This window comes from Ovis canadensis, chromosome 1, assembly GCF_042477335.2.
Source record: "Ovis canadensis isolate MfBH-ARS-UI-01 breed Bighorn chromosome 1, ARS-UI_OviCan_v2, whole genome shotgun sequence".
Taxonomy (NCBI): domain Eukaryota; kingdom Metazoa; phylum Chordata; class Mammalia; order Artiodactyla; family Bovidae; genus Ovis; species Ovis canadensis.
Genome location: NC_091245.1, coordinates 165,821,550 through 165,837,989, shown reverse-complemented (window position 1 = coordinate 165,837,989; position 16,440 = coordinate 165,821,550). Strand labels below are relative to the sequence as shown.

General features: G+C 39.2%; 1 protein-coding gene across 1 annotated transcript; it reads right to left on the bottom strand.

Moving 5' to 3' along the window:
* Positions 1-4,373: 4,373 nt before the first annotated feature.
* On the bottom strand, positions 4,374-5,303 carry LOC138430596 (olfactory receptor 5H2-like). The gene has a single exon (XM_069572671.1). It carries the CDS (start codon positions 5,301-5,303, stop codon positions 4,374-4,376), a length of 930 nt encoding a protein of 309 aa, XP_069428772.1.
* Positions 5,304-16,440: the final 11,137 nt, after the last annotated feature.

The window sequence follows — 16,440 nt, the reverse complement described above, 5'->3', positions numbered from 1 at the left end:
ATCTCATTCTATACACCTAAATAACTGTTAAATAGTACAGATTGAATTTCATAGTTTCTTTATACTATCATGTAAGAATTGAATCGCCAGTCTATGTCTGACGCAGGATGCAGCATGCTTGGGGCTGGTGCATGGGGATGACCCAGAGAGATGTTAGGGGGAGGGAGGTGGGAGGGGGGTTCATGTTTGGGAATGCATGTAAGAATTAAAGATATTAAAATTTAAAAAAATAAAAATTAAAAAAAATAGAAAAAAATTAATAAAGGAATCAGAAGAATACCTTTTTTAAAATGTGAATGTTTCACAGGTGTATCTTTTACCTCTTTTCCAACATGCCAGTGAAATGACAAAAATAATCTACAAAATGATCAGAGGTGAGTGGGATCACCTCATTTGACTAGGGATTTTTGTAATTTCTGGAAGGCACAAAGCAGTTAGGATTGTACTGAAGGTCAAAACAGAGCAGAGGAATCTGTAGAGGAGACATCTACAAGAGAAGACTACAAGGAGATCTAAGTTTCTTGGAGGCCTCCAGCTATTCCATAGTCACCAAGCTAAATTAAGACTTGACAGGTGATTTACCCCACTCATATACTCATAACTTGACATCAAACTTCTCATTCAAAGAAAAATCCATTAGGGAAAAGTCCTTAATGATGGTAGAAAAAATATATACATGATGCCTGTACTTTCAGTTAATTTTGGGTCATTACAATGTATGAAAAAGCAAAAATCTGTATAATTGACAGGAAACCATCTGAACAATGGAAACATTGTACAGCAATAACAATGAATTATGGACATATACAATAACAATGATTCTTTCGGGAGAAGAGTAAAAGCACCTGGACTGTGATCAATCCATTTCCTTTTTCTAAAATGTGAAAGGAATGCCTTAGAGGAACAAAATCAGATAGATGACCTGGTCTAATCTTGTGACTTGCACCTCCGGGCATATAGATTAATCCTATTTGTTGAAATACGTGTATCTTTAATCCAAACTTCTTAATTAGGAGGCTATTTCCAGATATTTTGTCATACTCTATCCTAGGACCCAATCTTATGTATAAGAAGAATTCACTTTAGGTATATGATATTTGCAATTCACATTAAAGAAGTTTTAAAAGTAAGCTGACATACAGCATCCACCCCAGGCCCAGTAATTTCTCTTGTCTCATTACCAGGTTAAAAAAGAGTGATACAAACTTACACATTCTATGTATTTGTGCTGTCTATCATTTTAATATTACAGATATTTCACTAATTCCTACAGCACTGTTTATAATAGCCAGGACATGGAAACAACCTAGATGTCCATCAGCAGATGAATGGATAAGAAAGCTGTGGTACATATACACAATGGAGTATTACTCAGCGGTTAAAAAGAATTCATTTGAATCAGTTCTGATGAGATGGATGAAACTGGAGCCGATTATACAGAGTGAAGTAAGCCAGAAAGAAAAACACCAATACAGTATACTAACACATATATATGGAATTTAGGAAGATGGCAATGATGACCCTGTATGCAAGACAGGGAAAGAGACACAGATGTGTATAACGGACTTTTGGACTCAGAGGGAGAGGGAGAGGGTGGGATGATTTGGGAGAATGACATTCTAACATGTATACTATCATGTGAATTGAATCGCCAGTCTATGTCTGACGCAGGATGCAGCATGCTTGGGGCTGGTGCATGGGGATGACCCAGAAAGATGTTATGGGGAGGGAGGTGGGAGGGGGGTTCATGTTTGGGAATGCATGTAAGAATTAAAGATTTTAAAATTTAAAAAAAAAAAAAAAAAAAAAAAAAAAAAAAAAAAAAAAAAAAAAAAAAGACCTCATATGTATAAACTATTGTGCTACATACAAGAAAAGAGAGAAAGACATATAAATTGTAGTCTAAAAGAACTTATTATATTAGGCCAGGTGGGGCCAAGAAGTATAAATCAGCTGCTAAAAGGTTAAAATCAGTGAGCATTCCTAGTTTCTTTGCAATATTCTGGAAATACATCTTGGAAGTTGTAGCAAGTGAGAGAGATATTGAAGAAATGATGCCATTTCAGTTTTAAATGAAGACGAAATATTTGAGTGGGGAAGGCACTCTATGGATAGACCTGTGTGAGCAAAAGCATGAACCTGAGAGAGAGATGTTTGTCCAGAAGGCTTTCAGAAACTCAGTTTGAATATAACATAGGAGAATCATGGAGGAAGAACTTTCCAGTTTGAACTAAGTTAAACTAAGGTTTTATTTGAAAGGACTTCAGATATTGTCAGAGTGAACAAATGGTGGATAGAGAATAGATAGATGGTTAGGTAGCGTATTTATATATAATATAATCTGTATATATAGATACATTTCAATATATACAAATATTTGTACTTTTGTTTATATATCATATAATCTGCATACACATGAAAAAGTAATTACAGTGCATCTGTATATCTACAACTCTAGATACATTTATCATGTTTGCTTACAATCTGGTAGCAATGACAATCCTTTAAAAGTAATTGAAGAATGATATGGTCTAATTACAGTCCTGTTTCTAAAGGTTAATCTGACAGTTGTGTTTGGAAAGGAAGGAAATATTAGCAACATGGAGGAATCAATAACTAGAGTTTTACAGATCACAGACACTGATAATTTTGAAGGTGTGGACCTGAGTGGAATCAATAGGAGTGTGTGTGAAATTTCAGTGTTGAGAGAAGGGCGGGCATGGATCTGGAAATGTATCACTTATCATACTTAAATAATATGCAATGTGAGAAAAGCCAATTTTTAAGGACTTTTAAGACAGAAACTATCCAGATTTTTGCTCATTTTCATGTCTTTGCCACCAACACATTGGGAACTATGATATCATGCTATTGACATTGTTTGAACTTTGATAACATACATTTAAAACCCTTTGAGGTTAACAACACATTTAAATAAATGTTATATACTACTGACTTCTTTAGCTTACAAACTTTTTTTTTTAAATTTTAGGAAGATTGAGACCATTTCCTTCCTATTCTCCAATTTCTCTTCTTCCCATACCCATCCCAACTTAGTCATTCAGTCTGAACTCTTAGTTTCCTGAATTAGTGAAGATTTTCAGTTACCCAGCAACAGACACAGCTAAAAAGGGCCTTAGAAGGCATTATAGATGGTGAAGTGAAGTGAAGTGGCTCAGTCGTGTCCGACTCTTTGCGACCCCATTGGCTGTAGCCTACCAGGCTCCTCTGTCCACGGGACTTTCCAGGCAATAGTCCTAGACTGGATTGCCATTTCCTTCTCCAGGGGATCTTCCCAACCCAGGGTTTGAACCCGGGTCTCCCGCATTGTATACAGATGCTTTACCGTCTGAGCCACCAGGGAAGTCCTTTATAGACAGTAGAAGTAACTTACTTTTACCTCCTTATAGAAGCACACTGAGTTAAGAGCATCTCATATGGTTTGGCCTGCCCTTCAATGTCTTAACTCCCTTCACGTGGTTTTCATTACTTTCCTCTTCAGTTTATTTTTCTGTGTCATACGAGAATTGAATCCATATGAAGCAGGATCACCAGGGACCAAATAAAGTAGAATAAAATCTTGAATGATGTCTGGCAATATTCCTGGGGTTTACCTCTGTTCACTCAAACACAAAAATGCCCACTATGTGAAGTTAAATGTGATATGCGTCTCCAGGCTATAAGAATGTATTACTATCAAAGATCCCATCTCAAGTATTTTTCAGAGGTTTTAGTACTTGTGCGCTCATTTGCTCAGTAATTTCCAACTCTTTGTGACCCCATGGACTCGCCCATCTCCTCTGTCCATGGAATTTTCCAGGCAAGAATACTGGAGCAGGTTGCCATTTCCTCCTCCAAGGGATCTTCCTGACCCAGAGATCCAAACCACATCTGCTATGTCTCCTGCACTGGCAGGCATATTCTTTTACCACTGGGTCACCTGGGAAACCCATATTTTAGTGCTTAATACGTGTTTAATAAATCTACTTTAAAAACCACAATGAGGAATATACAAGCATGTAAAGTTTTTTTCATTTTAATTTATTTGGCTGTGCCATGCAGCCTGTAGTATGTTAGTTTCTAGACCAGGGATCAAACCCAGGCCATCAGCACTGATGATGTGTAGTCCTAAGCACTGGACAGCCAGGGAATTTCCCATTTTAAATTCTGCTTCACTTATTTTAGCATGATATGAACATTTGATTAAAATTCCATCTCTTTTAATAAGGTATATAAATATCTTAAAGAATTTATTGAGTACTGAAATCTTGTCATTAAAATAATAGGGTAGTTATGAATACAAACAAAATTGAACTCTAATCTACATAGTTTTGTGTTGTTTTCAAGGAAGAATACACATATTAGTATTGGATCTAAATATTTCTCTTTAACATTTTTGTCAGTGAATTTTTGACTTTCTTATTTCTCAGGCTGTAGATAATTGGATTTAAGAAAGGAATTATGACAGTGTAAAATAGAGAGTCCATCATATCTCGATCATCTGCTCGTGTGGATCCAGGGCGCACATACATGGAAAGAAGACTCCCATAGTATAAGGAGACAGATAGGAGGTGGGCACCACAGGTGGAGAACGCTTTCCTTATGCCTTGTGCAGACTTCTTCCTTAAAATCGTAAAGAGAACTAGTGTATAAGAGACAAGAATAATAAGGATGGTGAACACTTGAATTGAACCAGAGAAAATAAATATCATCAGAACATTGACAGAAGGATCAGTACAAGAAATTTTAAACAACGGCATGATGTCACAATAAAATTGATGTATTATGTTAGAATTACAAAAGGTTAATCTGAATAAAAAACATGCATGAAGTAAGGTGTGAAGAAGGCCACCTGTAAGGGATGAAATTAACATTCGCATGCATAGTCTGTTAGTCATAATCGCTGGATAAAGTAGTGGACTGCATATGGCTACATAACGATCATATGACATTGTTGCCAGCAGAAAACATTCTGTGGTTCCACTGACTCCAAAGGAAAAGAATTGCACTATGCATTCAGAGAGAAAGATCCTCTTGTTCTTGGTGAAGATGTTGACCAGCATCTTGGGGACCACTGTGGAGGATAACCAAGTATCCACACAGGCTAAACTCCCAAGGAATAAGTACATGGGGGTGTGAAGGTGAGGGTCATTCCAGATGACAGCAATCAAACCCAGGTTCCCCATGATAGTGAAGATATATATAACCAAGAAGAGCACGAACAGAGGGATTTGCCATTCTGGTTGATATGTAAGTCCTGTGAGAACAAACTCTGTCAGCTGTGTTGCATTTTTTCTTTCCATATCCTTAATAGAAGGCCTCTGAAATCAAATATAGTGAATGTAAAAGGGATAGTCATCAATCATTTAAGAAAAAAACTTTGGTGAAAATAATTGAAATAAAACCATACACTAGCCTGAATGCCCTTTATTTTACTTACTCTTCTAAAATGCATGAAAAGTATTTAAAAAATTATTACATTAGAAAAATGCAACTATTTTATTTCAAAGTATGTACAATAATTAACAGGTATAGAAGAGGAGACATTAAGACATTATGCATCAAAAGTAAAGAGGTGGAGCTTCCCTAGTGATCCAGGTGTTAAGAATGTGCCTTGCAATGCAGGGGACATGGGTTTGATCCTTGGTCCAGGAAGATCCCACAGGCCATGGGGCAACTCAACCCGTTCATCACAGCTACTGAGCCCTTGCGCCACAGCTACTGTGCTCTGGAACAAGAGAAGCCAGTGCCACGAGAAGCTTGCACACCACAGTGAAAAGTAGCCCCCACTCACCACAACTAGATAAAACCTTCATGCAGCAATGAAGACCCAGTGCAGCCAAAAAAAAAAAACAAACAAAAAACAAAAAACAAACAAAAAAAACCACCCAGGATGTTAGAAGGCCCTGGATTATAAAATGAATTGAATGCCACGTGAAAGACCTTAAATTTTCTTCTTCAAGGAATAGACAGACATTGACAATTTTTGGGACGTGGAGTGTCTTCAATGTTTTTTAAAAATTAATACTTGACTGTAGAAAATAGGCTGCAGGGTGAAGATCCTGGTGTCATAAATATAGATCAGTAAACTGGAACATTTATGCAGGGATTTCTGTACTCTATTACATAACAGGATTGTCTGGGGGCGTTTTGGTACAAAATATAGATTCTGAGGTATTATTGTAGAAATTGATTCAGTAGGTCATAGATTACATCTAGTATTATGTATTTTATAAATGTTCCCCAAGTGATTAAAACGTTTGTGAAGTTTTTATTCCATGTGTGATATGACATTGAAAATTTTGAGGAAGGCAGACAAATCAAAATAAATCAGGATGTAGAGTCACCATTAGATGTGAAGAGTTATAAATAGAGGTAAAACAGTCACTGGGTTTCTGGTTAGATGATCATCAAAAATTAAGATTGAAAACTCAGATACAGTGGCCAATTTTTGCCAAGAACATCCTTTAAACATTGAAGTGACATAAACCTAGCAGTATGATTCTCCAAGAGCTTAATAGAAATGACTCAGGAATCATTGAGGTGGCAGAAAGCATACTTTGTATGATTTATCCAGTGGACAGCATGCATAAGGTAAAAAGAAGGAAGTAAATGTGAAGGAGTTAAATTAAAATGGATTTTGCTACATCATCTGATCCTCTTTTCTGCCACATGATTCTTGATATTAGACAAAAACTATCATTCACTTTAGAAGCCAAAATTCTGAAAACTGCTTTCCCCAGGAATTTAGAGTGAGGGAACTAGATCCAGGGTTAGCCACTCAAACTAGCACACAATTGCACTCATTTCATATGCTAGCAAAATAATGGTGAAAATTCTCCAAACTAGGCGAAAACAGTACCTGAACCGAGAACTTCCAGATATTCAAGCTGGATTTAGAAAAGGCAGAGATCAAACTGCCAACATCTGTTGGGTCATAAAAAAAAGCAAGAGACTTCCAGAAAAACATCTACTTCTGCTTCATTGACTACGCTAAAGCCTCTGACTGTGTAGATCACAATAAACTGTGGAACATTCAAAAGAGATGGAAATACCAGACCACCTTACCTGCCTCCTGGGAAACTTGTATGCAGGTCAAGAAGCAACAGTTAGAACTGGTCATGGAAAAACAGACTGGTTCCAAATTGGGAAAGGAGTATGTCAAGGCTATGTCAAGAGTATGTCAATTATGTCTCCCTACTTATTCAACTTATATGCAGAGTATATCATGTGAAATGCTGGGCTAGATGAAGCACAAGCTGGAATTAAGATTGCTGGGAGAAATATCAGTAACCTCAGATAGCATCACCCTTATAGCAGAAAGCAAAGAGGAACTAAGGAGCCTCTTGATGAAGGCAAAAGGAGAATGGAAAAGGCTGTTTTAAAATTCAACTCAAAAAATGAAGATCACGGCATCTAGTCCCATCACTTCATGGTAAATAGATGGGGAAACAGTGGAAATGGTGGCTGACTATTTTCTTGGGCTCCAAAATCACTGCACATAGTGACTGCAGCCATGAAATTGAAAGAAGCTTGCTCCTTGGAAGAAAAGCTATGACAAACCTAGACAGCATATTAAAAAGCAGAGACATTACTTTGCCAACAAAGGTCTGTCTAGTCAAAGCTATGGTTTTTCCTGTAGTCATATATGGATGTGAGAGCTGGACTATAAAGAAAGCTGAGCACTGAAGAATTGATGGTTTTGAACTGTGGTGTTGGGGAAGACTCTTGAGAGTCCCTTGGACTGCAAGGAGATCCAACCTGTCAATCCTAAAGGAAATCAGTCCTGACTATTCATTGGAAGAACTGATGCTGATGCTGAAGCTCCAATATTTTGGTCACCTGATGTAAAGGGCTGACTCATTAGAAAAGACCCTGATGCTGGGAAAGATTGAAGGAGGGAGGAAAAGGGGATGACAGAGGATAAGATAGTTGGATGGCATCACCGACACAATGTACATGTGTTTAAGCAAGCTCTAGGAGTTGATGATGGACAGGGAAGCCTGGCATGCTGCGCAGTTCATGGGGTTGCAAAGAGTCAGACATGACTAAGTGACTGAACTGAACTGAACTCAAACCTACCTACACCAGATTTGTGATATGAAAAGGTGAGAAAGAGGTCAAATGTGAACAAAAGAGATCTTTAGTTGCAAATCAGCCAAGTACACAGTATCACAACACCAGAATTCATCCTGTTTCCACAACAGTGGCATTGTCATTGTGAGATATCTTGCAACCAGGAATACCAGCTCCCACAAGAAGGAAAGACCAGAAAAGGCTACTGAGCAGAGGTGATCAGGGAGGCAGGAGAGAATGGGAAGCTGAGTGTTGGGAACGTGAAGAGAGGAAAACACTCAAGAAGAACAAAGTAAAGAACAGTGCCTAAGTCAGGTAAATGCTCTGGCTGGGCAAGGAGTGAACAGCACCACTGCATGTCAGGATTAAGAGATTTGTGGTGACTTTAGTAGTCCCCTGATGGCTCAGTGGCTTTAGTGAGAGCAGTTTCCATTTGTGATAGAGTCAAGGCCAGAAATGGACGGGAAGCAAGTGGGACAGTAGTGAGGAAAATGAAAGAGAGTATCTCAGATGTGGACAACAGATGTGGATTTCTTGTCTTGTGGAACAACATCATGAAAGTTTTCAAAAGAGAGAGAGGAGACAGTGCAAGGAGTAAGGATAAAGCAGCAGAATGGGAAATTTGGCCGGGGAAGGGGCAGTGGAAAGGAAACAGGAAGCAGAAAGAGAAGAAGGGAAGGAACATCAATGTTAAGTGTAGGAAAGACAAGGCAATGAAGAGGGAGAGAGGAAGTATCAGAGGAAGGCTTGGATGAAATAAGGGGAAAAGCTAGAGGTAGGGCTTAAATATTGTCTTTAATCTGATTTTTATTAGAAGTTGTCAGCACTGAGAATCTTTTCTTTTTCTTTTATTCAAAATTCCAAGTTTATTTTTCTATGGAATTTGTGTATGGAATAGGAACTTTCATTTTAATTTTACCTTATAAATTTGTATTGTTAGTAAATATACTATCACTGCCTAGTATCATTGCTATTACTGTGCTTAGAGCTGACTTTCCCTAGAATTTCTGATGGATTTACTTGACAGCTGTTGCTTTTCTACCAGTTTGATAGCAGAAAAATAGAGCCAAAGACTGGAATTTCATACAGGCAATATAAATAATCAGTGCCAATAATTGCAGTTATTAAATGTATGTTTATTTGGACTGGCCTTTCTTCTATGCAGGACTTCCCTGATGGCTCAGACGGTAAAGTGTCTGCCTACAATGCAGGAGACCTGGGTTTAACCCCTGAGTTGGAAAGATCCCCTGTAGTAGGAAATGGCAACCCATGCCAGTATTCTTGCCTGGACAATCCCATGGACAGACGAACCTGGTAGGCTACAGTCCAAGGGGTTGCAAACAGTCGGACATGACTGAATGACTTCGCTTTCACTTTTCTTCTATGCAGTCCTAAAACTAAATAATCAAAATGTTCAGCTCAATGTGTGGGTAATTATTAAGTCATAAAACTGAAAAGAGCACTAGAGGAACATTTTTTGCATTTTTCTATATATATGTTTTTTTCAGGGAAACTGTTGTCAGAAGTAGGTTACAAAGTAGAGGTTACTGTTTAAGTGATTTACTATTTAAGTGACTTAAATGCAGAGAGTCTGCTTAATTAAATGAAATAAGTGTTTTGAATACAATTATCAAAAAAGTTTCTTTTACAAGAAACATTCTGACTTAAATTCCTAAACTGCCTTTTATTGTTTAACAGTCTGGTAACCGAAACTTAGGCTATGGAATCATTCCAAGTATTTTAATCAGATAATTTTATATCATTAAAGAATACAGTGTAGTCTTAGAGCTATTTTGCTTGTCCAGATTTTACTCACAATAATAAAATATGCAGATTATTCACTGTTTTCCATTTTCAACTGGATATTTTGATATCTTATAAACCAAATCAAAATTATTACAAATTTAATAATATTTCAACTTTCTATAAAAAATAATGAATATTATAAAAATCATTCTCTCTCACCAATATCTGTTAAGAAATTGTGGAAATCCCTTTAGCATTCGACTTGCTGAAGTATTAATACAAAATAGAACTCAGGCACTGCAATTGCAATGCCACAGGCAGCATCATTTTGCACACTGATTCATTTTGGGAGCTTCATTTTCCAGGCCCAGGAAAATGTTGTTTATATGAACTTGTTTTGAACAGAATTGTCAACCATTGCATAACTGTATGCTTTTGCCAAAAGAGGAAGGAATGATGAACTAAAATTCCCCAGATAGTGCCCAAGGATTCCCTTTAGGACAAACTTAAGCTTTTCCCCTGGGCATTATGTACTTGGACATTTATGAGGACTCCAGGTTGTTCCACTGGGCATTGCAGTCTCTGAAATCATAAACATTAACTTATATTTACATAACACAGAACACATTTCTGACATGTTTATGCAAACTCCAGTTTATCTATGAATTTTGATATTCTGCCAGTATGGTTTTAATTAACTACACATGATTTTAATGACATCAAAGTTCTAGATTCTCTTCAGAAGCCAACTACAGGAAAATCCTCCTCCTCATGGAAATTGTAACTCACATCCAGACCCACACCTAACTCCCCACTTTGCAGTGAAAACTGATGAGCAATCTTCCTAGGAAGAGCAAAGGAAAAGCAAAATGAAAGACAGGGGTAGGTAGCCAAGATCAGGGCTCCTCCAACTTTAATTCCTATTAATCTCCTGGTGATCTTCTTAGAATGCAGATTCTATTTTGGTAGGTCAGAGCTGGTTCCTGAGGGGCATCATTTCTCACAGAGTGCTGTGTCTGGATATTTGCCATCCTCAGAGACTTCCTTCATTTGCATGCCTAGCTTCTCAGAGAGTTGGATCATTACAGAAACAATACAGAAACAAAGAAAAATGGCAAATGGAGCTTGTGTGCAAAGAGAGAAGCAAAGTAGAGACAAAGTAGACAAAGGAGGCCAGTGTGAGTGATCACAGAGGATCTAGAGGCTGGGCGGGTACTTTGTTCTTTACCGAACTTAACGGATAACTACTAAGGCATTTTGAACATGGTGGTCACATGTCCCGATTTGCCTTTAAATATTTACAGAGAAGTTGCCATTAAACATTTATTGAGAAAAATGATGACATTATGTCAAAATAGAAGAGAAAGAAAGCTGGCTTAAAACTCAACATTCATAAAACAAAGATCATGAAATCTGGTCCCATCTTTTCATGGCAAATAGAAGGGGGAAAAGTGGAAACAGTTACAGATTTTATTTTCTTGGGCTCCAAAATCATTATCGATGGTGACTGCAGCCATGAAATTAAAAGACATTTGCTTCTTGAAAGGAAAGCTATGACCAACCTAGACAGCATATTAAAAAGCAGAGACATTACTTGGCCGACAAAGGTCCATATAGTCAAAGCTATGGTTTTTCCAGTAGTCATGTACAGATGTGAGAGCCAGGCCATAAAGAAAGCTGAGTGCCCCAAAACTGATGCTGTTGAATTGTGGTGTTGTAGAAGAGAGAGTCCCTTCGACAGCAAGGAAATCAAACCAGTCAATCCTAAAGGAAATCAACCCTGAATATTCATTGGAAGGACTGATGCTGAAGCTGAAGCTCCAGTACTTTTGCTACCTGAAAAGACTCTGATGTGGGAAAGACTGAAGACAAAAGGAGAAGAGAATTAGAGAATGGAATGGTTGGATGGCATCATCAACTTGATAGACATGAGTTTGAGCAAATTCGGGGAGATAGTGAAGGACAGGGGAACTTGATGTGTTGCAGTCCATGGGATTGCAAAGAATTGGACACTACTAAGCTACTGAACAACAAAGAAGTGTCTTGGCTTTGGTGCATGATGAGTAAAAGATTTTAAGGGCCCAGACTCCTTGAGGGGGGAACGTTACAGCATGCAGGTAGCTAGGGAAGAGCAGCGAAATGGGGGCAGGAACCAGGAAATCACGCATCTTGTAAACAGCAGGAGTTCATCGACAGACAAAGAAAAGCAGAAACCTCCAGACTGACAGAAAATTGGGTGATAAGGGTCTGAGTAGCAGATGAAGAAAGGTGAGGAAAGGTGGGAATCTCTTGTAACCAAATGTAACCTTTTGTTCACTGTGCTCTCATAAGCACAAAAAGATTAGCCTCACAATAAGAAGCCTCTATGGATTTCTGAGGCAATATTATCCTTATCTGGGTGTATTCCTCCAGCCCATTTACCAAGTGACAGGAAGGGCTACTAGTTTTGAGTGAAGCCAGGAGAGAAGGGACTTCCCTGATGGCTCAGACGGTAAAGTGTCCACCTACAATGCGAGAGACATGGGTTCAATCCCTGGGTTGGGAAAATCTCCTGGAGAAGGAAATGGCAACCCACTCCAGTATTCTTGCCTGCAAAATCCCAAGGACAGAGGAGCCTGGTAGGCTAAAGTCCATGGGGTCACAGAGTCTGACACGACTGAACGACCTCACTTCTCTTCAGGAGAGGAGGCTTTCCAACATATCAAGGCTAATGTAAAAGCTGTTGTGCTCGTGGGCCGTCTCCAGCACAAGCAGTGGTTCTGGAGGTGGCAGTGGAAGAGCTCGGCACCTTTGACAGACTTCTAGAGGTGGGTCATAGTGCATGCCCTTAGAATTCTGAGCAGAGCACTGCCATCCTCTAGATAACTACGCTAATTTAGAGAAACAACCATTGGCCTGCTAGTGGGCCTTAGGAGGAAAAGAATGTTTAACCATGGCCATCAATTTTCCATGATACCAGAGCTGCCCTTGCTAAGCTGAATAGTATCCCTGTCACTTTCCATGCAGTTGGGTATGCACAGAAGCATTTCTTCATCAAATGAAATTAGTATATATAAACTTGATCAAGCAGGAACAGGCCCTAAGGGCACAAGTAAGTTACTAAAGCAGTGGTCCAAACTCTATTTGCCTTCACTCTTGCTGCAATGGCTTCTGTCTCCCAGCCTGGGCCTGCGTCCTTATGAGTAGTTGACTGAGAAGACTGAGGCCTGATTTATGGATGGTTCTGAATGGTGTGCAGGCACCATCATAAAGTGGACAGCTGCGGCACTACAGCTCCTCTCTGTGGCATTGCAGAGGACAGTGGTGAAGGAAGAGCTTTCCAGTGAGCAGGCCTTTGACTGTTGCACCTGATGGTACACTTTGGTTGGGGGGAGAAATGGACAGTTGTGTGATTATATGCCAATTTATTGATTGTGGCCAGTGGTTTGGTGAAATATTCATTGACTTTGAAGGAATATGATAGGAAATCAATGACAAAGAGATCTGTAGAAGAGTTATGTTAATAGATCTCTCTGAATGGGCAAAAAACATGAAGGTATTTGTGTCCCATGCAAATGTTCACCCAAAAAAGTGATCTCAGCAGAGTAGGATATTATCATTAAGTGATTAAGATGATGGTAAAGAATCCACCTGTAGTGCAGGAGACCCGGGTTCTGTCTCTGGGTCAGGAAGCTCCCATGGATAAGGCAATGGAGACCCACTCCAATTTTCTTGCCTGGAGAATCCCATGGAGAGAGGAACCTGGTGGGCTACAGTCCATGGTGTTGCAGAGTCAGACACAACTGAGGAATTAAACACACAATGTGTAGACACCAGTCAATCTTTCTCAAGCACCTCAGTCACCACTCAGTGGGCTCCCAAATTAAGTGGCCAAGGTGGTAGGGACAGAGGTTATTGATAGGCTCAACAACATTTATTCCCCTTCCTAAGTCCAGCTTCATTTTGGCCACTGCTGGGTACCCAGTCAGTCAGCAGTCAACCCAACATTAAGCCCTTGGTGCGGCACCACCATTCATTAGCATGATCAGCTGTGTATCTGGTGGCAGCCTGGTTACATCTGAAGTGGGAGTCCTTTGTTCTTATTGGAATATACACTTACTATAGGTATGTCTAGATTTATTGACTTCCTTGCAGTCGATGCTTCTGCCAATATTATCATCCTTGGTCTTACAGAATTCCTTATCCACTGTCATTGTTATTGTTCAGTCACTCAGTCGTGTCCAACTCTTTGCAACCCCATGGAGTGCAGCATGCCAGGCTCCCCTGCTTCTCACTGTCTCCCAGAGTTTGCTCAAACTCGTGTCCATTGAGTCAGTGATGCCATTCAACCATCTCATGCTCTTTCAGCCCTTCTCCTCCTGCCTTCATCTTTCCCAGCCTCAGAGCCCATGTCTCCTGCATTGGCAGATGGATTCTTTACCACTGAACCACCAGGGAATCTCTGTCACAGTATTCTTAATAGCACTGATTCTGGTCAAGGAATTCACGTCAGAGCAAAAATAAGTGTGGCAGTGTGCCCGTGCTTGTGAAAATCACTGGTCTTACTCTATCCCCCATCATTCTAAAGCATGCAGTTTGATAGAATGGCGAATCTCTGAACCAACCACCAGTATATTATACTGTTTCACCCATAGCAGATTAATGGGTCTAGAAATCAAGGAGCGAAAATGGGAGTGGCATCAGTCACTATTAACTCTAAAAACTCCTACAGAATATTCGTTTCTTGTTTCTGTGTTTTTCTGTCCTTCTGGCCTTACACTCTGACTTACAGAGGGAGGAATGTTTCTGCCGGGACACAAAACCGTGATGCCACTGAGCTGAAGGTAGATTGACACTCAGTACCTTGGGTCTGCATTCCTCTGAATCAGCAGACAAAAAAGAAATTCTGTGGTGGCCGAGGTGGTTGATGACAACTACCAGGACGCAGTTGGATTATTCTACAAAGGGAGTAAGGAAAAGAATGTCTGGAGTAGAGAAGATTCTCTAGTCTCTCAGTGTTTTCATTCCCATGATTAAGGTCATTGAACAACTTCAACAAACAAGTCAGACAGTACTTCTAATGGCTCAGACTCTTCAGGAATGAAAGGTTGCTCTACCCTACCAGGTGAAAACAGTGTTCACCTGAGAGCCTTCCTGAAGCCAATAGGAATATAGACTATATAGAGAACTAATTCACTTAAAATATCAGCTACAAAATAAATATCAGCTACAATCATGTGAGCTGTTACAGATATGAGGACAGTAATTGCCAAGAGGTTTCTTTCTTAGTGTGATGTGGATACATTTGTGTATGTGTAGAGTAAATGACTGAGTGACTGAACTGAACTGAACTGAACTGAGGGTAAATGTCTTAGTTTTCTTTCCAGTCTTCTTTCCTTGGCATGTGCATAGGATATCCTGACTGTATAATACAGAGGTTGGGGGTTGTTCATTTGCCATTATAGTATTTAAGTTACCATTTATCATGGAGAGAAATAAATATCACTCAAAGGATTTACCTACTTTTCTGGGGAAAGAGATAGTACCTTTTCCATTATCCACAAATGGGTGTGTTATGTTAGGTGGAATATAACTTTATTCTTCTTATATGTGGAGATAACATATGGCTTTAGGAGATATGTATGGGTGCCACGGTGATTATGGATAGATTTTAAGGTTAGTTTTATGTGTCAACATGGCTGGGATGTGGGCTGTCCATTTATCTGATTAAACATTATTTTGGAGTGTGTCTGTGAGACTGTTTCCAGAAGTGATTAGTATGGAAGTGGTGGACTGAGTAAAGCACGTGATCCTCCCAGTGTACCCGGACATCATCCAGTCTGCTAGGGGTCTGAATGTAACAGCAAGGCAAAGGACGGTTGAATTCAGTTTCTGCTTGCCTGGTTGACACTGATCTTTAGGTGCTCTAGGTGATCCTGATTCTCAAGACTTTGTACTCAGACAGGAATCTATACCATCGGCCCTCCTGTCTCAGGCCTTCTTTTGAATTACGACACTTGCTGTCTTCAGTCTCCAGCAGTGTTGCAGGCAACTGGCTGAATTTAGAAAAATGATATCATGCTAAACACCTAAATAACTGGTAAACAATACAGATTGATTTTCAAAGTATCTTTTTAAAGGAATCATATTCTCTAAATACAGAATATATATTCTTTATATGTGAAATATGTTTTCTGAAATCTGGATTTTTCAAAAGTGTATATTTTACCTCTTTCTTAATGTGCCACTCTAATGAAAAATAATGTACTCAATTAATAAATCTGTAACAGAAGGTGAGTGGAATCACATCATTTGACTATTTTGATAATTTCTGGAAGGCATAAAGCGGTTTGAATTGTACTGAAGGTCAGAACAGAGGAGTCTGTAGACCAAACATCTGTAGGAGAAGGCTACAAGGAGGTCTGAGTTTCTTGGAAGCCTCCAACTGTCTGTTCGGTACTCACCAAGCTAAATTAAGACTTGATAGGTTATACAGCCCACTCATATACTCATAACTTGACATCAGACTTCTCATTCAAAGAAAAATCCATTAGGAAATGTCCTTAATGACAGTAGAAGAAAATGCATACATTTAGCCTGCACTTTCAGTTAGTCTTTGAGTCACTACAGTGTATGAAA